The sequence below is a fragment of the Cherax quadricarinatus genome, chromosome 85 (assembly GCF_038502225.1).
Source record: "Cherax quadricarinatus isolate ZL_2023a chromosome 85, ASM3850222v1, whole genome shotgun sequence".
In the NCBI taxonomy this organism is placed as follows: Eukaryota; Metazoa; Arthropoda; class Malacostraca; order Decapoda; family Parastacidae; genus Cherax; species Cherax quadricarinatus.
Window position 1 is genome coordinate 16,826,980 of NC_091376.1, and position 27,698 is coordinate 16,854,677.

The 27,698-nt window shown below is 42.0% G+C and overlaps 1 protein-coding gene across 1 annotated transcript in view; it reads left to right on the forward strand.

Annotated features, from left to right (window-relative positions):
* Positions 1 to 27,698, forward strand: part of LOC128703240 (glycoprotein-N-acetylgalactosamine 3-beta-galactosyltransferase 1-like) — a 111,783-nt gene that overhangs the window by 60,818 nt on the left and 23,267 nt on the right. Inside the window, exon 5 of the mRNA XM_070103529.1 lies at positions 21,055 to 21,203. Within this exon, the coding sequence (XP_069959630.1) occupies positions 21,055 to 21,203 (149 nt within the window). The remainder of the gene's footprint in view (positions 1 to 21,054; positions 21,204 to 27,698) is intronic.

The following is a 27,698-nucleotide window of genomic DNA, read 5'->3' on the forward strand; positions in this document are numbered from 1 at the left end:
ATTAGGTACAATTCAATCTGGGGACCATAAGGTATTCAGTGCAGTGATGTATAACCCACTACAGAACTACAGGAGGCCAAGAGAGGAATACGATGAGAACAACAGAGCGATGGTGGACACACTGGCTGAGGTGGCACGAAGAACTCAATCGTGCAGAGCAAAGTTACTTGTTATGGGTGATTTCAACAACAGGGAGATCGATTGGGGAAACCTTGAGTCTCATGGGGGTCCCGAAACATGGAGAGCCAAGATGATGAACGTGATGCTGGAAAACCTCATGCATCAACATGTCAGGGACACTACCAGAGAGAGAGGGGAGGATGAACTAGCAAGATTGGACCTTGTGTTCACCCCGAGCAGCTCAGACATTGATGACACCACACATGAGAGGTTATGGGTGATTTCAACAACAGGGAGATCGATTGGGAAAACCTTGAGTCTCATGGGGGTCCCGAAACATGGAGAGCCAAGATGATGGATGTGATGCTGGAAAACCTCATGCATCAACATGTCAGGGACACTACCAGAGAGAGAGGGGAGGATGAACTAGCAAGATTGGACCTTGTGTTCACCCCGAGCAGCTCAGACATAGATGACACCACACATGAGAGGCCCCTCGGAGCTAGTGACCACTTAGTCCTGAGTTTTGATTAAAGAGTAGAATTACAGTGGAGAGGGTAACAGGAGTCGAACGGGAAAAGCCAAACTATAAAAGTGGGGACCACACAGGTATGAGGAACTTCCTGCAGGAGGTGCAGTGGGACTGAGAAATGGTAGGAAAGTCAGTAAATGAAATGATGCAATATGTAACAATAAAATGCTAGGAGACAGAGGAAAGGTTTGTTCCCAAGGGCAACAGAAACAATGGGAAGACCAAAGCGAGTCCTTGGTTTACCCGAAGGTGCAGAGAGGCAAAAACTAAGTGTATTAGAGAATGGAAGAGGTATAGAAGGCAAAGGACCCAAGAAAACAAGGAGTTCAGTCAAAGAGCCAGAAACGAATATGCACAGATAAGGAGGTAGCTCAGTGACAGTACGAAAATGACACAGCATCGAAAGTCAAGTCTGACCCGAAACTGCTGTTTAGCTACATTAGGAGAAAGGCAACAGTCAAAGACCAGGTGATCAGGCTGAGGAAAGAAGGTGGGGAACTCACAAGAAACGATCAAGAGGTATGTGAGGAGCTCAACACTAGATTTAATGAAGCATCGCAGTGGAGACAGGAAGGACTCTGGGAAGACAGGACAGAGGGGGACACCAACAAGTGCTGGATGATATGCACACAACTGAGGAGGAGGTGAAGAAGCTGCTAAGTGACCTTGATACCTCAAAGGCAATGGGACCGGACAACATCTCCCCGTGAGTCCTCAGGGAGGGAGCAGATATACTGTGTGTGCTAATAACCACAATCTTCAACACATCCCTTGAAACTGGGCAACTACCTGTGGTATGGAAGACTACAAATGTAGTCTTCTAAAATACGAAATTACAGACTAGTGCCACTGACGTGTATAGTATGCAAAGTCATGGAGAAGATTATCAGGAGGAGAGTGGTGGAGCACCTGGAATGGAACAAGATTATGAACGACAACCAGCATGGATTCATCGAAGGCAAGTCTTGTGTCACAAACCTTCTGGAGTTTTATAACAAAGTTACAGAAGTAAGACACGTGAGAGAGGGGTGGGTTGAATGCATTTTCTTGGACTGCAAGAAGGCCTTCGACACAGTTCCTCACAAGAGACTAGTGCAGAAACTAGAGGATCAGGCGCGTATAACAGGAAGGGCACTGCAATGGATCAGAGAATACCTGACAGGGAGGCAGCAACGAGTCATGGTACGGGATGAGGTATCACAGTGACGAGCGGGGTCCCACCGGGGTCGGTCCTAGGACCATTGCTATTTTTTGGTATATATAAATGACATGATGGAAGGGATAGATTCAGAGGTGTCCCTGTTCGCAGATGATGTGAAGTTAATGAGGAGAATTAAATCAGATAAGGATCAGGCACGACTTCAAGGAGACCTGGACAGGCTGGACAACTGGTTTCTTAAAATCAACCCTGCCAAATGCAGAGTCATCAAGATCGGAGAAGGGCAGAGAAGACCGCAGACAGAGTATAGGCTAGGTGGCCAAAGACTGCAAACCTCGCTCAAGGAGAAAGATCTTGAGGTGACCATATCACCGAGCATGTCTCAGGAGGCACACATCAACCAGATAAATGCTGCAGTACATGGGCGCATGGCAAACCTGAGAATAGCATTCCGATACCTTAGTAAGGAATCGTTCAAGACACTGTACACTGTGTACATCAGGCCCACACTGGAGTATACAGCACCAGTTTGGAACCCACACCTGGTCAAGCACGTCAAGTAATTAGAGAAAGTTCAAAGGTTTGAAACAAGGCTAGTTCCGGAGCTCAGGGGTATGTCGTACGAAGAAAGGTTGAGGGAAATCGGAGTGACGACACTGGAGGACAGGAAGGTCAGAGGACACATGATAACGGCATACAAAATACTGCGTGGAATAGATAAGGTGGGCAGAGACAGGTTGTTACAGAGAGGGGACAGAGAAACAAAGGGTGACAATTGGAAGCTGAAGACTCAGACGAGTCACAGGGACGTTAGGAAGTATTTCTTCAGTCATAGAGTCGTCAGGAAGTGGAATAGCCTAGCAAGTGATGTAGTGGAGGCAGGAACCATACATAGCTTTAAGACGAGGTATGACAAAGCTCAGGAAGCCGAGAGAGAGAGAGGACCTAGTAGCGATAAGTGAAGAGACAGGACCAGGAGCTGAGTCTAGACGCCTGCAATCACAATTACGTGAGTACAAGCAGTATATAGATCTCTGGCAGTGACATCTGTATACAAGCAGTACATAGTTCTCTGGCAGTGGCATCTGTATACAAGCAGTACATAGATCTCAGTTAGTGATATCTGTATACAAAGCTTTACATAGATCTCAGGCAGTGACATCTGTATACAAGCTGTACATAGATCTCTGGCAGTGACATCTGTATACAAAGCTTTACATAGATCTCAGGCAGTGACATCTGTATACAAAGCAGTACATAGATCTCTGGCAGTGACATCTGTATACAAGGAGTATATAGATCTCTGGCAGTGACATCTGTATACAAGCAGTACATAGATCTCTGGCAGTGACATCTGTATACAAAACAGGACATAGATCTCTGGCAGTGACATCTGTATATAAGCAGTACATAGATCTCTGGCAGTGACATCTGTATATGAAGCAGTACATAGATCTCTGGCAGTGACATCTGTATACAAAGCAGTACATAGATCTCTTTCAGTGACATCTGTATACAAGCAGTACATAGATCTCTGGCAGTGACATCTGTATACAAAGCAGTACATAGATCTCTTTCAGTGACATCTGTATATAAGCAGTACATAGATCTCTGGCAGTGACATCTGTATATAAAGCAGTACATAGATCTCTGGCAGTGACACCTGTATATAAGCAGTACATAGATCTCTGGCAGTGACATCTGTATATGAAGCAGTACATAGATCTCTGGCAGTGACATCTGTATACAAAGCAGTACATAGATCTCTTGCAGTGACATCTGTATACAAGCAGTACATAGATCTCTGGCAGTGACATCTGTATACAAAGCAGTACATAGATCTCTTTCAGTGACATCTGTATATAAGCAGTACATAGATCTCTGGCAGTGACATCTGTATATAAAGCAGTACATAGATCTCTGGCAGTGACACCTGTATACAAAGCAGTACATAGATCTCTGGCAGTGACATCTGTATACAAGCAGTACATAGATCTCTGGCAGTGACATCTGTATACAAAGCAGTACATAGATCTCTGGCAGTGACATCTGTGTATAAGCAATACATAGATCTCCTGTAGTGACATCTGTATACAAAGCAGTACATAGGTCTCTGGCAGTGACATCTGTATACAAGCAGTACATAGATCTCTTGCAGTGACATCTGTATAAAAGCAGTACATAGATCTCTGGCAGTGACATCTGTATACAAAGCAGTACATAGATCTCTGGCAGTGACATCTGTATACAAAGCAGTACATAGATCTCTGGCAGTGACATCTGTACACAAGCAGTACATAGTTCTCTGGCAGTGGCATCTGTATACAAACAGTACATAGATATCAGGTAGTGATATCTGTATACAAAGATTTACATAGATCTCAGGCAGTGACATCTGTATACAAGCTGTACATAGATCTCTGGCAGTGACATCTGTATACAAAGCTTTACATAGATCTCAGGCAGTGACATCTGTATACAAAGCAGTACATAGATCTCTGGCAGTGACATCTGTATACAAGGAGTATATAGATCTCTGGCAGTGACATCTGTATACAAGCAGTACATAGATCTCTGGCAGTGACATCTGTATACAAAACAGTACATAGATCTCTGGCAGTGACATCTGTATATAAGCAGTACATAAATCTCTGGCAGTGACATCTGTATACAAAGCAGTACATAGATCTCTTGCAGTGACATCTGTATACAAGCAGTACATAGATCTCTGGTAGTGACATCTGTATACAAGCATTACATAGATCTCTGGTAGTGACATCTGTATGCCAGCAGTACATAGATCTCTGGTAGTGATATCTGTATACCAGCAGTACATAGATCTCTGGTAGTGACATCTGCATACCAGCAGTACATAGATCTCTGGCAGTGACATCTGTATACCAGCAGTACATAGATCTCTGGTAGTGATATCTGTATACCAGCAGTACATAGATCTCTGGTAGTGACATCTGTATACCAGCAGTACATAGATATCTGGTAGTGACATCTGTATACCAGAAGTACATAGATCTCTGGTAGTGACATCTGCATACCAGCAGTACATAGATCTCTGGCAATGACATCTGTATACAAGCAGTACATAGATCTCTGGTAGTGACATCTGTATACCAGCAGTACATAGATCTCTGGTAGTGACATCTGTATACCAGCAGTACATAGATCTCTGGTAGTGACATCTGTATACCAGCAGTACATAGATCTCTTGTAGGGACATCTGTATACCAGCAGTACATAGGTCTCTGGCAGTGACATCTGTATACCAGCAGTACATAGGTCTCTGGCAGTGACATCTGTATACCAGCAGTAAATAGATCTCTGGCAGTGACATCTGTATACCAGCAGTACATAGATCTCTGGTAGTGACATCTGCATACCAGCAGTTCATAGATCTCTGGTAGTGACATCTGTATACCAGCAGTACATAGATCTCTGGAAGTGACATCTGCATACCAGCAGTACATAGATCTCTGCCAGTGACATCTGTATACCAGCAGTACATAGATCTCTGGCAGTGACATCTGTATACCAGCAGTACATAGATCTCTGGTAGTGACATCTGTATACCAGCAGTACATAGATCTCTGGTAGTGACATCTGTATACCAGCAGTACATAGATCTCTGGTAGTGACATCTGTATACAAGCAGCACATTGATCTCTGGTAGTAACATGTGTATACCAGCAGTACATAGATCTCTGGTAGTGACATCTGTATACCAGCTGCATATAGATCTCTGGTAATGACATCTGTATACAAGCTGTACATAGATCTCTGGCAGTGACATCTGCATACAAGCTGTGCATAGATCTCTGGCAGTGACATCTGTATACCAGCAGTACATAGATCTCTGGTAGTGACGTCTGTTTACAAGCAGTACATAAATCTCTGGTAGTGACATCTGTATACAAGCTGTACATAGATCTCTGGCAGTGACATCTGTATACTAGCAGTACATAGGTCTCTGGCAGTGATATCTGTATACAAGCAGTACATAGATCTATGGCAGTGACATCTGTATACAAGCAGTACATAGATCTCTGGCAGTGACTGTATACAAACAGTACTATTGTGTGGTTGCATGTTGTCAGAGTCTGGTCTCTGCATCACTGTTAGATACTTGTCACTCACTCCTGCAAGCTGTTAACGGAATTCGAGTAGAAACAGCGTAGATAAGGTGGAGATAGGCTTGATCAGGGGTGAGGAGAGAGTAATGGGTAGCTTGTGAGAGGTAACATTAGACACACACACACACACACACACACACACACACACACACACACACACACACACACACACACACACACACACACACACACACACACACACACACACACACACACACACACACACACACACACACACACACACACACACACACACACACACACACACACACACACACACACACACACACACACACACACACACACACACACAAGGGTAGACACTTGTAGAAGTTGATAGAGGCAAAGTTTTAGAACCTAGTATTACTTTTGGTATTTTATAAGTAGAATTGAAAAGTGTTAGAATTACTATTGGTAAGTTTTAGAATTACTGGTATTACTACTGGTATTTATTAGCAGTATGATACTTAGAAGTGAGAAGCATTATTCTTGGTTGCACACACACACACACATACACACACACGTGCATACACACACACACATACACCTCGAATGCCCCCTAACCCCCTCCTTCCCTCCCCAACCACCCCCCTCTCTCTCTCCCTCGTTTTCTCTCCACTTTGCTCTCCTTCCCTCCCTCCCCACCCACCCCTCTCTCTCTCTCTCCCTCGATTTCTCTCCACTTTGCTCTCCCTCCCTCCCTCTCTCTCTCTCTTTCTCTCTCTCTCTCTCTCTCTCTCTCTCTCTCTCTCTCTCTCTCTCTCTCTCTCTCTCTCTCTCTCTCTCTCTCTCTCTACCTTTCTCTCTCTCCTTCTCTATCCATCTATCCCCACCCTCTCTTTCTTTCAATCTTTCTCTCTCCACCTCTCGTTCTCTCTATCTTTCTCCTCCTCACACACACATTCCATTCATCTTCCCTTTCCTCCTACCCCTCCCCCAGGCTTCCCCTCACTTCCCTCCCTTCCCACTCATCATCCCTAGCCTTCTCCCTATCATTCTCTCTCCCACTCTCTCTACCCAAGAGGGCGGAGACCCAGGGGTCTGGAGGTCGATCCCTGGAGGGAGGAACGTGGGAGGGAAGATTGGGAGTTAGAGCTCACAAAAATGGAGGAAGAGTGGGGAAGGAAGCTAGCAGAGCTCGGCAGGGTAATAGAGCAGAGGACTACAAGTCTTAGCAGCAGAAGAGAAGATAAAGTGCTTAGAAGAGGAGGTAAAAAACCTGAAACAGACTAGAGAGACAAATGACAGTACAGACAAGACATCAGGAACTTCTACACCAGTCACAGACGAGGGGGCTGTAGGGATTCAGGTAAAGATGAGTACAGGAAGACCAAATTAGAAGCCTGAAGACAACGAAGGTGACATGACATATGCAGAGACTCTAACAGTCAACTACAGTGGCAGGGAACAGCTGGGCAGGGAAAACAGTCCACTGAGCATAGGGGCTGTAGCAAGGGCAGGAGTTGAAGGCAGGAGTGTTTCAAAGGAAAGAGGTAAAACACCTCGGAGGATGCAAAGAAAGACACAGTGGAAGGAGGAGAAGGAGAGGTCAGTGTTTGTCTACGAGCTCCAAGAAGTCGAAGGGGAAACCTACGATGAAAGAAACCAGGTGGAGAAGAAAGCACTCGAAGGCATCATGAAAGCAATAGGTGAGGGAGACATGACCCAGGTGGCAAATTTTCGGAGAATTGGGTGGTTTGCGAAAGGAAGGAGACGGCCTGTCAAAGTAATCTTCAAGGCAGAATCAGCTCGAACCAGGGTCCTGCAGGAGAAAGCACGACTAAGGGACAAACCAGAGTACTGGAGAGTGTACCTAGATCGCGACAGAACACAGCAGGAAAGGACGATACTGAGAGAGAGGGTACAAAGACGAAAGGAGGAACGGGATGCATCGATGAAGACGAGCAGAACCCAGACTCAGGTGGAAGGACAAATACACCCTACAGAGACACCTGCAGAAGGACTCCAACCACAACAACCCTGAAGCAACTGAATAATCTCAACCAAAACCCGCACACTGTTCCCTCTACCCCCATCACAAACCTCACCCCTACAGCAGCCCCCTATGGGCACTCTGTCCCCCACCACAAACTCCCCCCACAAAATGACAACCCCAACGCAGCCGAACTGGCTCAACCATAACCCACACACTGTTCCCTCTGCCCCCACCCACACATCACAAACCCTACTGCTACAGCAGCTCCCTACAGGCACTCTGCCCTCACCCCCTATCAAAAACCCCACCCACACCACAAACCCCCATAGACCCCCCAGGGCTCCCGCTCCCCCAACCCCAATATTCTCCCAGGTCCACCATGATAGACAAGAAGCTGAAGGTGTGGTACACAAACACAGATGGAATAGCAAATAAATATGAGGAGTGGCATGAAAGAATCAACGAGAAGTCCCCAGACATCATAGCAGTCACAGAAACGAAACTCACTGAGACAATAATAGATGCAGTCTTCCCACCAGGATATCAGATCCTGAGGAAAGATAGAAGGAGCAGAGGGGGAGGAGGGGTTGCACTGCTCATAAAAAAACCGATGGAGTTTTGAGGAAATGGAAGGAATGGACGAGATTGGAGAAAGGGACTACATATTAGGTACAATTCAATCTGGGGACCATAAGGTATTCAGTGCAGTGATGTATAACCCACTACAGAACTACAGGAGGCCAAGAGAGGAATACGATGAGAACAACAGAGCGATGGTGGACACACTGGCTGAGGTGGCACGAAGAGCTCAATCGTGCAGAGCAAAGTTACTGGTTATGGGTGATTTCAACAACAGGGAGATCGATTGGGGAAACCTTGAGTCTCATGGGGGTCCCGAAACATGGAGAGCCAAGATGATGAACGTGATGCTGGAAAACCTCATGCATCAACATGTCAGGGACACTACCAGAGAGAGAGGGGAGGATGAACTAGCAAGATTGGACCTTGTGTTCACCCCGAGCAGCTCAGACATTGATGACACCACACATGAGAGGTTATGGGTGATTTCAACAACAGGGAGATCGATTGGGAAAACCTTGAGTCTCATGGGGGTCCCGAAACATGGAGAGCCAAGATGATGGATGTGATGCTGGAAAACCTCATGCATCAACATGTCAGGGACACTACCAGAGAGAGAGGGGAGGATGAACTAGCAAGATTGGACCTTGTGTTCACCCCGAGCAGCTCAGACATAGATGACACCACACATGAGAGGCCCCTCGGAGCTAGTGACCACTTAGTCCTGAGTTTTGATTAAAGAGTAGAATTACAGTGGAGAGGGTAACAGGAGTCGAACGGGAAAAGCCAAACTATAAAAGTGGGGACCACACAGGTATGAGGAACTTCCTGCAGGAGGTGCAGTGGGACTGAGAAATGGTAGGAAAGTCAGTAAATGAAATGATGCAATATGTAACAATAAAATGCTAGGAGACAGAGGAAAGGTTTGTTCCCAAGGGCAACAGAAACAATGGGAAGACCAAAGCGAGTCCTTGGTTTACCCGAAGGTGCAGAGAGGCAAAAACTAAGTGTATTAGAGAATGGAAGAGGTATAGAAGGCAAAGGACCCAAGAAAACAAGGAGTTCAGTCAAAGAGCCAGAAACGAATATGCACAGATAAGGAGGTAGCTCAGTGACAGTACGAAAATGACACAGCATCGAAAGTCAAGTCTGACCCGAAACTGCTGTTTAGCTACATTAGGAGAAAGGCAACAGTCAAAGACCAGGTGATCAGGCTGAGGAAAGAAGGTGGGGAACTCACAAGAAACGATCAAGAGGTATGTGAGGAGCTCAACACTAGATTTAATGAAGCATCGCAGTGGAGACAGGAAGGACTCTGGGAAGACAGGACAGAGGGGGACACCAACAAGTGCTGGATGATATGCACACAACTGAGGAGGAGGTGAAGAAGCTGCTAAGTGACCTTGATACCTCAAAGGCAATGGGACCGGACAACATCTCCCCGTGAGTCCTCAGGGAGGGAGCAGATATACTGTGTGTGCTAATAACCACAATCTTCAACACATCCCTTGAAACTGGGCAACTACCTGTGGTATGGAAGACTACAAATGTAGTCTTCTAAAATACTAAATTACAGACTAGTGCCACTGACGTGTATAGTATGCAAAGTCATGGAGAAGATTATCAGGAGGAGAGTGGTGGAGCACCTGGAATGGAACAAGATTATGAACGACAACCAGCATGGATTCATCGAAGGCAAGTCTTGTGTCACAAACCTTCTGGAGTTTTATAACAAAGTTACAGAAGTAAGACACGTGAAAGAGGGGTGGGTTGAATGCATTTTCTTGGACTGCAAGAAGGCCTTCGACACAGTTCCTCACAAGAGACTAGTGCAGAAACTAGAGGATCAGGCGCGTATAACAGGAAGGGCACTGCAATGGATCAGAGAATAACTGACAGAGAGGCAGCAACGAGTCATGGTACGGGATGAGGTATCACAGTGACGAGCGGGGTCCCACCGGGGTCGGTCCTAGGACCATTGCTATTTTTTGGTATATATAAATGACATGATGGAAGGGATAGATTCAGAGGTGTCCCTGTTCGCAGATGATGTGAAGTTAATGAGGAGAATTAAATCAGATAAGGATCAGGCACGACTTCAAGGAGACCTGGACAGGCTGGACAACTGGTTTCTTAAAATCAACCCTGCCAAATGCAGAGTCATCAAGATCGGAGAAGGGCAGAGAAGACCGCAGACAGAGTATAGGCTAGGTGGCCAAAGACTGCAAACCTCGCTCAAGGAGAAAGATCTTGAGGTGACCATATCACCGAGCATGTCTCAGGAGGCACACATCAACCAGATAAATGCTGCAGCATATGGGCGCATGGCAAACCTGAGAATAGCATTCCGATACCTTAGTAAGGAATCGTTCAAGACACTGTACACTGTGTACATCAGGCCCACACTGGAGTATACAGCACCAGTTTGGAACCCACACCTGGTCAAGCACGTCAAGTAATTAGAGAAAGTTCAAAGGTTTGAAACAAGGCTAGTTCCGGAGCTCAGGGGTATGTCGTACGAAGAAAGGTTGAGGGAAATCGGAGTGACGACACTGGAGGACAGGAAGGTCAGAGGACACATGATAACGGCATACAAAATACTGCGTGGAATAGATAAGGTGGGCAGAGACAGGTTGTTACAGAGAGGGGACAGAGAAACAAAGGGTGACAATTGGAAGCTGAAGACTCAGACGAGTCACAGGGACGTTAGGAAGTATTTCTTCAGTCATAGAGTCGTCAGGAAGTGGAATAGCCTAGCAAGTGATGTAGTGGAGGCAGGAACCATACATAGCTTTAAGACGAGGTATGACAAAGCTCAGGAAGCCGAGAGAGAGAGAGGACCTAGTAGCGATCAGTGAAGAGGCAGGGCCAGGAGCTGAGTCTAGACGCCTGCAATCACAATTACGTGAGTACAAGCAGTATATAGATCTCTGGCAGTGACATCTGTATACAAGCAGTACATAGTTCTCTGGCAGTGGCATCTGTATACAAGCAGTACATAGATCTCAGTTAGTGATATCTGTATACAAAGCTTTACATAGATCTCAGGCAGTGACATCTGTATACAAGCTGTACATAGATCTCTGGCAGTGACATCTGTATACAAAGCTTTACATAGATCTCAGGCAGTGACATCTGTATACAAGCTGTACATAGATCTCTGGCAGTGACATCTGTATACAAAGCTTTACATAGATCTCAGGCAGTGACATCTGTATACAAAGCAGTACATAGATCTCTGGCAGTGACATCTGTATACAAGGAGTATATAGATCTCTGGCAGTGACATCTGTATACAAGCAGTACATAGATCTCTGGCAGTGACATCTGTATACAAAACAGTACATAGATCTCTGGCAGTGACATCTGTATATAAGCAGTACATAGATCTCTGGCAGTGACATCTGTATACAAAGCAGTACATAGATCTCTTTCAGTGACATCTGTATACAAGCAGTACATAGATCTCTGGCAGTGACATCTGTATACAAAGCAGTACATAGATCTCTTTCAGTGACATCTGTATATAAGCAGTACATAGATCTCTGGCAGTGACATCTGTATGTAAAGCAGTACATAGATCTCTGGCAGTGACACCTGTATACAAAGCAGTACATAGATCTCTGGCAGTGATATCTGTATACAAAGCAGTACATAGATCTCTTGCAGTGACATCTGTATACAAGCAGTACATAGATCTCTGGCAGTGACATCTGTATACAAAGCAGTACATAGATCTCTTTCAGTGACATCTGTATATAAGCAGTACATAGATCTCTGGCAGTGACATCTGTATGTAAAGCAGTACATAGATCTCTGGCAGTGACACCTGTATACAAAGCAGTACATAGATCTCTGGCAGTGACATCTGTATACAAGCAGTACATAGATCTCTGGCAGTGACATCTGTATACAAAGCAGTACATAGATCTCTGGCAGTGACATCTGTGTATAAGCAGTACATAGATCTCCTGTAGTGACATCTGTATACAAAGCAGTACATAGGTCTCTGGCAGTGACATCTGTATACAAGCAGTACATAGATCTCTGGCAGTGACATCTGTATACAAAGCAGTACATAGATCTCTGGCAGTGACATCTGTGTATAAGCAGTACATAGATCTCCTGTAGTGACATCTGTATACAAAGCAGTACATAGGTCTCTGGCAGTGACATCTGTATACAAGCAGTACATAGATCTCTTGCAGTGACATCTGTATACAAGCAGTACATAGATCTCTGGCAGTTACATCTGTATACAAAGCAGTACATAGATCTCTGGCAGTGACATCTGTATACAAAGCAGTACATAGATCTCTGGCAGTGACATCTGTACACAAGCAGTACATAGTTCTCTGGCAGTGGCATCTGTATACGAGCAGTACATAGATCTCAGGTATTGATATCTGTATACAAAGCTTTACATAGATCTCAGGCAGTGACATCTGTATACAAGCTGTACATAGATCTCTGGCAGTGACATCTGTATACAAAGCTTTACATAGATCTCAGGCAGTGACATCTGTATACAAAGCAGTACATAGATCTCTGGCAGTGACATCTGTATACAAGGAGTATATAGATCTCTGGCAGTGACATCTGTATTCAAGCAGTACATAGATCTCTGGCAGTGACATCTGTATACAAAACAGTACATATATCTCTGGCAGTGACATCTGTATATAAGCAGTACATGAATCTCTGGCAGTGACATCTGTATATGAAGCAGTACATAGATCTCTGGCAGTGACATCTGTATACAAAGCAGTACATAGATCTCTTGCAGTGACATCTGTATACAAGCAGTACATAGATCTCTGGCAGTGACATCTGTATACAAAGCAGTACATAGATCTCTTTCAGTGACATCTGTATATAAGCAGTACATAGATCTCTGGCAGTGACATCTGTATATAAAGCAGTACATAGATCTATGGCAGTGACACCTGTATACAAAGCAGTACATAGATCTCAGGCAGTGACATCTGTATACAAAGCAGTACATAGATCTCTGGCAGTGGCATCTGTATACAAGCAGTACATAGATCTCAGGTAGTGATATCTGTATACAAAGCTTTACATAGATCTCAGGCAGTGACATCTGTATACAAGCTGTACATAAATCTCTGGCAGTGACATCTGTATACAAAGCTTTACATAGATCTCAGGCAGTGACATCTGTATACAAAGCAGTACATAGATCTCTGGCAGTGACATCTGTATACAAGGAGTATATAGATCTCTGGCAGTGACATCTGTATACATGCAGTACATAGATCTCTGGCAGTGACATCTGTATACAAAACAGTACATAGATCTCTGGCAGTGACATCTGTATATAAGCAGTACATAGATCTCTGGCAGTGACATCTGTATATGAAGCAGTACATAGATCTCTGGCAGTGACATCTGTATACAAAGCAGTACATAGATCTCTTGCAGTGACATCTGTATAAAAGCAGTACATAGATCTCTGGCAGTGACATCTGTATGCCAAGCAATACATAGATCTCTTTCAGTGACATCTGTATATAAGCAGTACATAGATCTCTGGCAGTGACATCTGTATATAAAGCAGTACATAGATCTCTGGCAGTGACACCTGTATACAAAGCAGTACATAGATCTCTGGCAGTGACATCTGTATACAAGCAGTACATAGATCTCTGGCAGTGACATCTGTATACAAAGCAGTACATAGATCTCTGGCAGTGACATCTGTGTATAAGCAGTACATAGATCTCCTGTAGTGACATCTGTATACAAAGTAGTACATAGGTCTCTGGCAGTGACATCTGTATACAAGCAGTACATAGATCTCTTGCAGTGACATCTGTATACAAGCAGTACATAGATCTCTGGCAGTGACATCTGTATACAAAGCAGTACATAGATCTCTGGCAGTGACATCTGTATACAAAGCAGTACATAGATCTCTGGCAGTGACATCTGCATACAAGCAGTACATAGATCTCTGGCAGTGACATCTGTATACAAAGCAATACATAGATCTCTGGCAGTGACATCTGTATATAAGCAGTACATAGATCTCTGGCAGTGACATCTGTATATAAAGCAGTACATAGATCTCTGGCAGTGACACCTGTACACAAAGCAGTACATAGATCTCTGGCAGTGACATCTGTAACCAAGCAGTACATAGATCTCTGGCAGTGGCATCTGTATACAAAGCAGTACATAGATCTCTGGCAGTGGCATCTGTATATAAGCAGTACATAGATCTCTGGCAGTGACATCTGTATACAAAGCAGTACATAGATCTCTGGCAGTGACACCTGTACACAAAGCAGTACATAGATCTCTGGCAGTGACATCTGTAAACAAGCAGTACATACATCTCTGGCAGTGACATCTGTATACAAAGCAGTACATAGATCTCTGGCAGTGACATCTGTGTACAAGCAGTACATATATCTCCTGCAGTGACATCTGTATACAAAGCAGTACATAGATCTCTGGCAGTTACATCTGTATACAAGCAGTACATAGATCTCTTGCAGTGACATCTCTATATAAGCAGTACATAGATCTCTGGCAGTGACATCTGTATACAAAGCAGTACATAGATCTCTTGCAGTGACATCTGTATACAAGCAGTACGTAGATCTCTGGCAGTGACATCTGTATACAAGCAGTACATAGATCTCTGGCAGTGACATCTGTATACAAAGCAGTACATAGATCTCTGGCAGTGACATCTGTATACAAGCAGTACATAGATCTCTGGCAGTGACATCTGTATACAAAGCAGTACATAGATCTCTGGCAGTGACATCTGTATACAAGCAGTACATAGATCTCTGGCAGTGACATCTGTATACAAAGCAGTACATAGATCTCTGGTAGTGACGTCTGTATATAAAGCAGTACATAGATCTCTGGCAGTGACATCTGTATACAAAGCAGTACATAGATCTCTGACAGTGACATCTGTATACAAGCAGTACATAGATCTCAGGCAGTGACATCTGTATACAGAGCAGTACATAGATCTCTGGTGTGACATCTGTATATAAAGCAGTACATAGATCTCTGGCAGTGACATCTGTATACAAAGCAGAACATAGATCTCTGGCAGTGACATCTGTATACAAGCAGTACATAGATCTCTGGCAGTGACATCTGTATACAAAGCAGTACATAGATCTCTGGCAGTGACATCTGTATACAAGCAGTACATAGATCTCTGGCAGTGACATCTGTATACAAAGCAGTACATAGATCTCTGGCAGTGACATCTGTATACAAAGCAGTACATAGATCTCTGGCAGTGACATCTGTATACAAAGCAGTACATAGATCTCTGGCAGTGACATCTGTATACAAAGCAGTACATAGATCTCTGGTAGTGACATCTGTATATAAAGCAGTACATAGATCTCTGGCAGTGACATCTGTATACAAAGCAGTACATAGATCTCTGGCAGTGACATCTGTATACAAAGTGGTACATAGATCTCTGGCAGTGAGATCTGTATATAAAGCAGTACATAGATCTCTGGCAGTGACATCTGTATACAAAGCAGTACATAGATCTCTTTCAGTGACATCTGTATATAAGCAGTACATAGATCTCTGGCAGTGACATCTGTATATAAAGCAGTACATAGATCTCTGTCAGTGACACCTGTATACAAAGCAGTACATAGATCTCTGGCAGTGACATCTGTATACAAGCAGTACATAGATCTCTGGCAGTGACATCTGTATACAAATCAGTACATAGATCTCTGGCAGTGACATCTGTGTATAAGCAGTACATAGATCTGCTGTAGTGACATCTGTATACAAAGCAGTACATATTTCTCTGGCAGTGACATCTGTATGCAAGCAGTACATAGATCTCTTGCAGTGACATCTGTATACAAGCAGTACATAGATCTCTGGCAGTGATATCTGTATACAAATGCAGTACATAGATCTCTGACAGTGACATCTGTATACAAAGCAGTACATAGGTCTCTGGCAGTGACATCTGTATACAAGCAGTACATAGATCTCTGGCAGTGACATCTGTATACAAAGCAATACATAGATCTCTGGCAGTGACATCTGTATATAAGCAGTTCATAGATCTCTGGCAGTGACATCTGTATATAAAGCAGTACATAGATCTCTGGCAGTGACACCTGTACACAAAGCAGTACATAGATCTCTGCAGTGACATCTGTAAACAAGCAGTACATAGATCTCTGGCAGTGACATCTGTATACAAAGCAGTACATAGATCTCTGGCAGTGGCATCTATATATAAGCAGTACATAGATCTCTGGCAGTGACATCTGTATACAAAGCAGTACATAGATCTCTGGCAGTGACATCTGTATACAAAACAGTACATAGATCTTTGGCAGTGACATCTGTATACAAAGTTGTACATAGATCTCTGTCAGTGAGATCTGTATATAAAGCAGTACATAGATCTCTGGCAGTGACATCTGTATACAAAGCAGTACATAGATCTCTTTCAGTGACATCTGTATATAAGCAGTACATAGATCTCTGGCAGTGACATCTGTATATAAAGCAGTACATAGATCTCTGGCAGTGACACCTGTATACAAAGCAGTACATAGATCTCTGGCAGTGACATCTGTATACAAGCAGTACATAGATCTCTGGCAGTGACATCTGTATACAAATCAGTACATAGATCTCTGGCAGTGACATCTGTGTATAAGCAGTACATAGGTCTGCTGTAGTGACATCTGTATACAAAGCAGTACATATTTCTCTTGCAGTGACATCTCTATACAAGCAGTACATAGATCTCTTGCAGTGACATCTGTATACAAGCAGTACATAGATCTCTGGCAGTGATATCTGTATACAAATGCAGTACATAGATCTCTGACAGTGACATCTGTATACAAAGCAGTACATAGATCTCTGGCAGTGACATCTGTACACAAGCAGTACATAGATCTCTGGCAGTGACATCTGTATACAAAGCAATACATAGATCTCTGGCAGTGACATCTGTATATAAGCAGTTCATAGATCTCTGGCAGTGACATCTGTATATAAAGCAGTACATAGATCTCTGGCAGTGACACCTGTACACAAAGCAGTACATAGATCTCTGGCAGTGACATCTGTAAACAAGCAGTACATAGATCTCTGGCAGTGACATCTGTATACAAAGCAGTACATAGATCTCTGGCAGTGGCATCTGTATATAAGCAGTACATAGATCTCTGGCAGTGACATCTGTATACAAAGCAGTATATAGATCTCTATCAGTGACACGTGTACACAAAGCAGTACATAGATCTCTGGCAGTGACATCTGTAAACAAGCAGTACATAGATCTCTGGCAGTGACATCTCTGTACAAGCAGTACATAGATCTCCTGCAGTGACATCTGTATACAAAGCAGTACATAGATCTCTGGCAGAGACTTCTGTATACAAGCAGTACATAGATCTCTTGCAGTGACATCTGTATATAAGCAGTACATAGATCTCTGGTAGTGACATCTGTATACAAGCAGTACATAGATCTCTGGCAGTGACATCTGTATACAAAGCAGTGCATAGATCTCTGGCATTGACATCTGTATACAAGCAGTACATAGATCTCTGGCAGTGACATCTGTATACAAAGCAGTACATAGATCTCTGGCAGTGACATCTGTATACAAACCAGTACATAGATCTCTGGTAGTGACATCTGTATATAAAGCAGTACATAGATCTCTGGCAGTGACATCTGTATACAAAGCAGTACATAATTCTCTGGCAGTGACATCTGTATACAAGCAGTACATAGATCTCTGGCAGTGACATCTCTATACAAGGCAGTACATAGATCACTGGTAGTGACATCTGTATATAAAGCAGTACATAGATCTCTGGCAGTGACATCTGTATACAAAGCTGTACATAGATCTCTGGCAGTGACATCTGTATACAAGCAGTACATAGATCTCTGGCAGTGACATCTGTATACAAAGCAGTACATAGATCTCTGGCAGTGACATCTGTATACAAGCAGTACATAGATCTCTGGCAGTGACATCTGTATACAAAGCAGTACATAGATCTCTGGCAGTGACATCTGTATACAAAGCAGTACATAGATCTGTGGCAGTGACATCTGTATACAAAATAGTACATAGATCTCTGGCAGTGACATCTGTATACAAAGCAGTACATAGATCTCTGGTAGTGACATCTGTATATAAAGCAGTACATAGATCTCTGGCAGTGACTTGTGTATACAAAGCAGTACATAGATCTCTGGCAGTGACATCTGTATACAAAGCAGTACATAGATCTCTGGCAGTGACATCTGTATACAAAGCAGTACATAGATCTCTGGCAGTGAGATCTGTATATAAAGCAGTACATAGATCTCTGGCAGTGACATCTGTATACAAAGCAGTAGATAGATCTCTGGCAGTGACACCTGTATACAAAGCAGTACATAGATCTCTGGCAGTGACACCTGTATACAAAGCAGTATATAGATCTCTGGCAGTGACATCTGTATACAAGCAGTACATAGATCTCTGGCAGTGACATCTGTATACAAGCAGTACATAGATCTCTGGCAGTGACATCTGTATACAAAGCAGTACATAGATCTTTGGCAGTGACATCTGTATGCAAAGCAGTACATAGATCTCTGGCAGTGACATCTGTATACAAAGCAGTACATAGACCTCTGGCAGTGACATCTGTATATAAAGCAGTACATAGATTTCTGGCAGTGACATCTGTATATAAAGCAGTACATAGATCTCTGGCAGTGACATCTGTATACAAGCAGTACATAGATCTCTGGCAGTGACATTTGTATACAAAGCAGTACATAGATCTCTGGCAGTGACATCTGTATACAAGCAGTACATAGATCTCTGGCAGTGACATCTGTATACAAAGCAGTACATAGATCTCAGGCAGTGACATCTGTATACAAAGCAGTACATAGATCTCTGGCAGTGACATCTGTATACAAAGCAGTACATAGATCTCTGGCAGTGACATCTGTATACAAAGCAGTACATAGATCTCTGGCAGTGACATCTGTATACAAAGCAGTACATAGATCTCTGGCAGTGACATCTGTATATAAAGCAGTACATAGATCTCTGGCAGTGACATCTGTATACAAAGCAGTACATAGATCTCTGGCAGTGCCATCTGTATACAAGCAGTACATAGATCTCTGGCAGTGACATCTGTATACAAAGCAGTACATTGATCTCTGGCAGTGACATCTTTATACAAGCAGTACATAGATCTCTGGCAGTGCCATCTGTATACAAAGCAGTACATAGATCTCTGGCAGTGACATCTGTATACAAAGCAGTACATAGATCTCTGGCAGTGACATCTTTATACAAGCAGTACATAGATCTCTGGCAGTGACATCTGTATATAAAGCAGTACATAGGTCTCTGGCAGTGACATCTGTATACAAGCAGTACATAGATCTCTGGCAGTGACATCTGTATATAAAGCAGTACATAGATCTCTGGCAGTGACATCTGTATATAAAGCAGTACATAGATCTCTGGCAGTGACATCTGTTTATTAGGCAGTACATAGATCTCTGGCAGTGACATCTGTATATAAAGCAGTACATAGATCTCTGGCAGTGACATCTGTATATAAAGCAGTACATAGATCTCTGACAGTGACATCTGTATATAAAGCAGTACATAGATCTCTGGCAGTGACATCTGTATATAAAGCAGTACATAGATCTCTGACAGTGACATCTGTATATAAAGCAGTACATAGATCTCTGGCAGTGACATCTGTATATAAAGCAGTACATAGATCTCTGGCAGTGACATCTGTATATAAAGCAGTACATAGATCTCTGACAGTGACATCTGTATATAAAGCAGTACATAGATCTCTGGCAGTGACATCTGTATATAAAGCAGTACATAGATCTCTGGCAGTGACATCTGTATATAAAGCCGTACATACATCTCTGGCAGTGACACCTAATCCACTGATCTCGTTTCTTTCTCTCTTTAGTTGTTTTACACAACAAATTTCATTATTTATCAGTGGATCGTCTGCTTCCGATCTTTTCTATTCTACTTTCTTTAAACTCACTTACTAGTTTTTTTCTTGGGGAATGACAGTGCTCACAGGGGCCATACAGTGCTTGGGAAAATGGGAGGCAATCAGGCTCGATCCAGTGAATGGAAGGTAAGATTAAATTCCTTTAATGAATATGCTTTCACTGGCATCAAGGAATCTTCCTTGAGGGAACAATAGTTTGTAAACTTATGTTTGAGAAACCAAAATTATATTCGTAAGACTGTCGCATATGATTTTGTCAATAATTTGACATAGGCATCAAATTTATTATGTTCCTGAGGCCTGTGAGAGGTGATCTACTAAAGTTTAATTTTATCCCTTTTTTCAGAGGTTTGCACATACATTAAGCTAACTTTATTGAGGCTATATAAAAAAAATAACGAAAAGGGGGTTCATAAGCAATGTGTTATAGTGAAGTGACTGGTTGCTGGAAAGTGTTAGTTACTAATATCATAAAAGTAACTGAGAGTGACTGAAGTTCAAATAATTGGTTGCAGGAAAGTGTCTGGACCATATCGGTGTTATGGCCGGTGACTCTCGGGACAGTTTGGGACGAGGTCGATTCTTTCCCTTCACTCCAGTAACTCAACTTTTCAATCAAGTTCCAGACTGGTATAACGACTACGTGTACTACAAACCTGACACGGTATGTCGTCTCAAATATGTACATATGTTACATACGGTTGTACACATGCCTGACCTTCAGAAGGTATGTATGTCGTTGACATTTATGTAAATGATCGCTTTTAGCGTTTTCTTTGATCTATTACTACTATTACTACTTCTACTACTAGTTTTACTTCTACTGATGCTGCTACTACTACTACTACTGTTGCTACTAATACACGAATTTCTGTAAAAACAAGATATTTAAATCTTGAAATAACCTCCCATAGAAGATTCGCGCAATCAGCTGTTCTCTAAGAGGCTGAATTTATATTCTTATGCCTAAGTGGTCTAAAAAGAATGTGAAATTTGCCTAAGAGTAAACCATACCCCCGGCCGGGATTGAACCCGCGGTCATAGAGTCTCAAAACTCCAGCCCGTCATGTTGCCTAAGAGTACATATACTGTTAAGGCTTAAATAAAGCACAACAGCAACAACAACAACTACTACTACTACTACTAGTAGTAATAGTAATAATCCAGCAACAACTATAGTGTAAGCAAAGGGTTGTGATGTAACATATTTTGGTAAAATTGAATAATGAGGAAACCTTTGATAAAAACAACTCTTCATGCTTTCTCAAGTATATGGAATATATAATATTAGTAATAATCACAGTGTATGGGGCCGGAGAGGTGCTGTCGGGTCAGATCGGGTGTCACCACAAGTGAGGTCTAGTGATGTCAGATTGTGGCATTTGTATATGAAGTGTTGGGCCAAGACTATATGTACAATGTGTTCAGACAATATGCACATTCATTTGTTTTCTTTTAGGATGTTGCTGAGGTGGATAGTGACAGACTCAAGATTCACTTTTATTGTTTCCTTTGTAAATAAGATATGTGAATATATGCTGCACTGTATTATGCCTGCAATGTTTGTCATTCATTCTGCTTGCATATGTGTTCTTTAAGTGCAGTATCTAAATATCTTGTTGTCTTAGCTATATAAAGCAGAATGCAGGCAGCCCAGGGAATGTTTATTGGGGACTTTTAAACCTTTTATTAAAATAAATAATATCACTCAATAATTGCTAAACCAATAACTACTTTCGAGAAAAAATCGAACAGAGAATGAGTCACATGTTTTAGCTTTTGAATAATTGTGAAAACAGTTTTAAAATGATGATATGTTAAAAAGAGTAATTGCTTGTCAAAGTTAAAAATAAATTAAATAAATTTTGGTATGGTGGTGTACTGCTTAAGGCCTCGATGCAATATATGGTTTATGACTCAGGGTGTAACTTTACTTGATGGTATGATTGTGTTATATTAAATTCATTAAAGTATTTGGTACTATATCAAATTTATGAAGATCTTCAGTTACGGACATGGGCTCAGAATCACATTTAATTAAAGCATTACGACGTCAAAAGTCGTGAGATAATCTATAAGTATTGTCTGTCTTTTTTAATTACCACAACAGGAGAACAAAATGATAAAATAGAGGGTTCACTAATACATAAACTTAATAATTTGTCAACCTCTTGGCCAAATAAAACTTTAAGAGGAACAAGAAGGTAATAAAGTTTCTTTTTAAATGGGTCAAAAGTAGTTAATTTAATCTTATGAAGTGACGCCTGAGAGAGCCCAGAATGTATCAGAAAACATAGCAACTATTTTCTCAGCTTGTGATCTTTGTAGACAAGTTAAATCCTCGTTAATATTAACACTAAAAGTTGAAGTGTCTAGAGTGACGATGTCTGGTGTGTCATGATAATAAGTCATCCTACTGAAGGTAGATTACTACAATTAGAAACATCAATTTAAAGACGTTCAGGCATGAATCTTTTCTTATATAATACTTCTTTAAAATGTTTATACGATACATTTTAAGTTTACCATCAACATCAATCAAGTAATTAACTTTGTTGACAACTTTGAAAGCACCAAGCCAAGTAATTAGTAACAAACTTGTAGTGTCCAGCAGCACGACAACAACTTCCTCGCTGATAACAAACATTGCTAACGAGTATTCATATCAAAATATATCTTTTAGGTATCCATAGATACCTTCAAGATACCTGACACCAACTCAGTAGTCTTCCCAATTGATTGTTAAGATGAAGAAGAAATTGATAATAATTCAAAGTTCATTTAAATATACAAAAGTACTTCTAGTGATACATTGGTGTGGTATGGTGGCGATGGTATGTTAAGTAACAGTTGGTCATGTCACTTGTTAAGGTCCTGAAGGCTTGTCACAAACTGTAATGACATACAAATTATTTAGGAGATTCCGCTAGCTCAGAGCGAGATTGTAGGCACCGACCACGGCAGGTGGGGGAACAGCTGCTGGGTGACGGAGTATGCTGGAGTGTGACGGTGATATGTAAACATATCGACTTAATTAAGGAAGGAAATTATCCCCACATGCGTCTTGTGGCGCTGTCAGTACTGACCAAGAAACTGTGGCAGGCCTGATGAATAACACAAAAGAAAAGGGTTAAAATCGGCTTACCAAGAAAACACGCTGGATGGCACTGCCGGCAGTGAACTCCCCATACAAACCGACACGTCTCTACTTTACATATATAAATTCCCGTCACATGGACGTTTTCTGACAGTCCCTTCACCACAAAATCTTATTGCTTATTTCCAAATAAATTACTTCATCATAATTTTTTGAAATAAGGGCAAAAAAAAGAAGGTAAAGCTTCCCATTACTCTAAACCAAACATTTTAAAACTTCTACGGTAATATGCATAAGATCCTAACTAATAAGCCCTTGAAACGTTATTAGAAGATATTGTTATGATAAAGGTCAAAGGTCCAGCGCATAAGACAGAGTTATGGGCACTGTACACTTAAACCACAAGCGGAGAGAATGACACATCAGAATGTTAAACCAAACCACGGGCGGGGATTGAACTTGAGCGAGTGAGTCGTGGCATGGTTTGTCTGCAATCGTGCCATTACGATTTCGTGAGTCATCGGAATGTTCCAAGCCAGGAACCAGAGTTAGGGCCTCCTTTGCTATAATAATGTAATAATAATAATAATAATAATAATAATAATAATAATAATAATAATAATAATAATAATAATAATAATAATAATAATAATAATAATAATAACAATAATAATAATAATAATAATAATAATAATATTAAAATATTTCTTCAAGTACATGTACAAGGTACAAAGGCCTAGCTGACATCAGTGACATACTACTATATAGAAAGCCGCTTGTTATGCAGATTTCTGGCAAATTAGGTCAGTTTTTGTCCCAGGATGAGACCCACAACAGTACACTAACACCCAGGTACCCATTTTACATTGATGGGTGAACAAGGACAGCAGGTGTCTTATGGAAACACGTCCTAGTGTTTTCCAGCCATACCGCAAATTCGAACTCCGGACCTTAGTGTGTGAGCTGAGTGCGATAGCGATCGAGCTACGGGACACCTATGGTAGAGTAGGCCCCTTGTTATGGCTTCAGCTTTGATGAAAAAGTAAGCCACCGCATGGAGGACCCTGTCATCAGAGGCTTGAAGTAATACTACACCAACTCAAGCCTCACAACCACTTTTGTATAATCTGGACACAGCGGTATGGGAGCTAAAAACAATAGTAAAAGTCTCTTGGCAATATGGGAAAAAATTAAACTTTTTCTTAGGGCTGGTAAGGGAGGTTAAGTGGGACCATAATATCAGAGAATCATTTTCAAATTTTCCTGTAAAATCATATCATTCCGAGGAAATTTTGAAGAGTTATTTTGTGTTTGTGAATTGGCTAATACCGAATAGCCAAAATATTGATGGATTTGGGTGCCACTTTACCTTTCCCAACATTTTTTTTATTAACACTGCAGCCGTTTCCCGCCAAGGCAGGGTGACCCGAAAAAGAAAACCTTCTTCATCATTCGTTCCATCACTGTCTTGCCAGAGTCACACTCACACTACAGTTATAAAACTGCAACATTAACACCAGTCCTTCAGAGTGCAGGCATTGTCCCTCCCATCTTCAGGACTCAAATCCGGCCCACCAGTTTCCCTGAATTCCTTCATAAATGTTACCTTGCTTACACTCCAACATTACGCCAAGTCCTAAAATCCATTTGTCTTCATTCACTCCCATCTGACACGATCACGCATGCTTGCTGGAAATCCAAGCCACTCGCACACGAAACCTCCTTCACCCCCTCCCTCCAACCTTTCTTAGGCCAACCCCTACTCCGCCTCCCCTTCATTACAAATTTATACACTCTTGAAGTCATTCTATTTTGCTCCACCCTCTCTACATGTCCGAACCACCTCGCCAACCCTTCCTCAGCCATCTGGATAATAGTTCTAGTAATCCCACTTCTCCTAATTTCCAAACTACATATTCTCTGCATTATATTAATAGCACACATTGCCCTCAGACATGACATCTTCAATGCCTCCAGCCTTCTCCTTGTTACAACATTCATCACCATGCTTCACACCCATATAAGAGCATTGGTATAACTATACTCTCGTAAATTTCCCTCTTTGCTTCCATGGAGAATGTTGAAGATTGAGACACTTATGCAGCATATGGGAATCTTTATTCAGGAATAAAGATTCCCATATGCTGCATAAGTGTCTCAATCTTCAACTTGTCGGTTTTTCAAACCATTCATCACATGGAGAATGTTCTTTGTCTCCACAGATTCCTCAGTGCACCACTCACCTTTTTCCCCTCGTCAATTCTATAATTCACCTCATCTTTCATAGACCCATCTGCTGACCCGTACACTCCCAAATATCTGAATACATTCACCTCATCCATACTCTCCCTACATTCTGATATCCAATCTGTCGTTACCTAATTTTTTATCTTCATCACCTCATTCTTCCTCTCTTCACTTTTAATTTCCTTCTTTTTACATACCCTACTAGACTCATCCACCAACCTCTGCAACTTCTCTTCAGAATCTCCCAAAAACACAGCGTCATCAGCAAAGAGGAACTGTGACAACTCTCACTTTGTGTTAAATTCTTTATCTTTTAACCCCACACCTCTTGCCAACACCCGAGCATTCACTTCTCCTATAACCCCATCAATACATATATTGAGCAAACATTGTGACATCAATAATCCTTGTCTAAGGCTCACTTTAACTGTGAAATAATCTCCCTCTATCCTACATACTCTAACCTGAGCATGACGAACTAACATGAGAGCCTTGAATATTGCTTGGTATTAGATGCCTGTCCAGTGCCTACTTGAAGATAGCCAGGGGTCTATTGGTAATCCCCCATTATGTATGCCGGGAGGCAGCTGAACAGTCTTCGGCCCCCTGACACTTATTTTGTTGTCTCTTATCGTGCTAATGGCACCCCTGATTTTCATTGAGGGGATGTTGCACCGTCTGCCGAGTCTTTTGCTTTCGTAGGGAGTGATTTTCGTGTGCAAGTTTGGTACTAGTCCCTCTAGGATTTTCGAGGTATATATAATCATGTATCTCTCCCTCCTACGTTCTAAGGAGTACAGGTTGAGGAACTTCAAGTGTTCCCAGTAATTTAGGTGTTTATCACAGTTATGTTTGCCGTGAAGGTTCTCTGTACATTTTCTAGGTCAGCAATTTCACCAGCCATGAAAGTTACTGTTAGTGTGTAGCAATATTGTCAGCCGCATCCCACTCATAGATCTCTTTCAATGTTTTGCACCATGCCATAAAGACATTGGCTAATAATTTCACATCTATTTTGAGAAGTAACAAGAATAACATAACGTCTTACATAGCCATAACTGAAATATATTCAGTGCATGATCATGTTCATGCCCAGTGTTCTCACAAGTTTTCAGTGAATTAAAGAACTGTTCTCAAGAGGCAATTAAGGTTCATTTATTCTCCCCGAACCATTTACATAATCACAGCTCAACACTTTAAGAATAAAGTGAATATATATCAAAGATTTGCCTACCTTGATGTGTTGTTTGGCCAAGAATGACAAAGATCCATTTAATAAACTTAATGTATACTAAATCTAATCAGTCTACACCTTTAAAAGCTTTATGCCTGTCTTTCATTTCCTTTACAGTGACTCCTAATTCAGATGAAATGGGTTTTCAAAGTATCAGAAAATACTCCCTCCTAGAGTATGTTTACTCAGTAAACTGCAACATGCACAACAGTCTCCCAGATAGTCATTCATTGGTAAAGAATGAGTGCAGTGTTACTGCATCGATTTTAAATCCTTTGATTGCCTCTGGTGGCTAAAGCTCTCGCTTCACACGGCGAGGGTCTGGGTTCGATTCTCAGCCAGGGTAGAAACATTGGGCGTGTTTCTTTACACCAGTTGTCTATGTTCACCCCTCAGTAAAATGGGTACCTGGGTGTTAGTCGACTGGTGTGGGTTGCATCCTGGGACACTGACTTAAATTGCCCGAAATGCTCAGCATTACAAGTGGCTGTCTATATAGTAGTATGTTATTGATGTTAGCTATGGTCTGTATACCTTGTACATGTACTTGTAGTAAATAAAGGTATTATTATAATCATTAT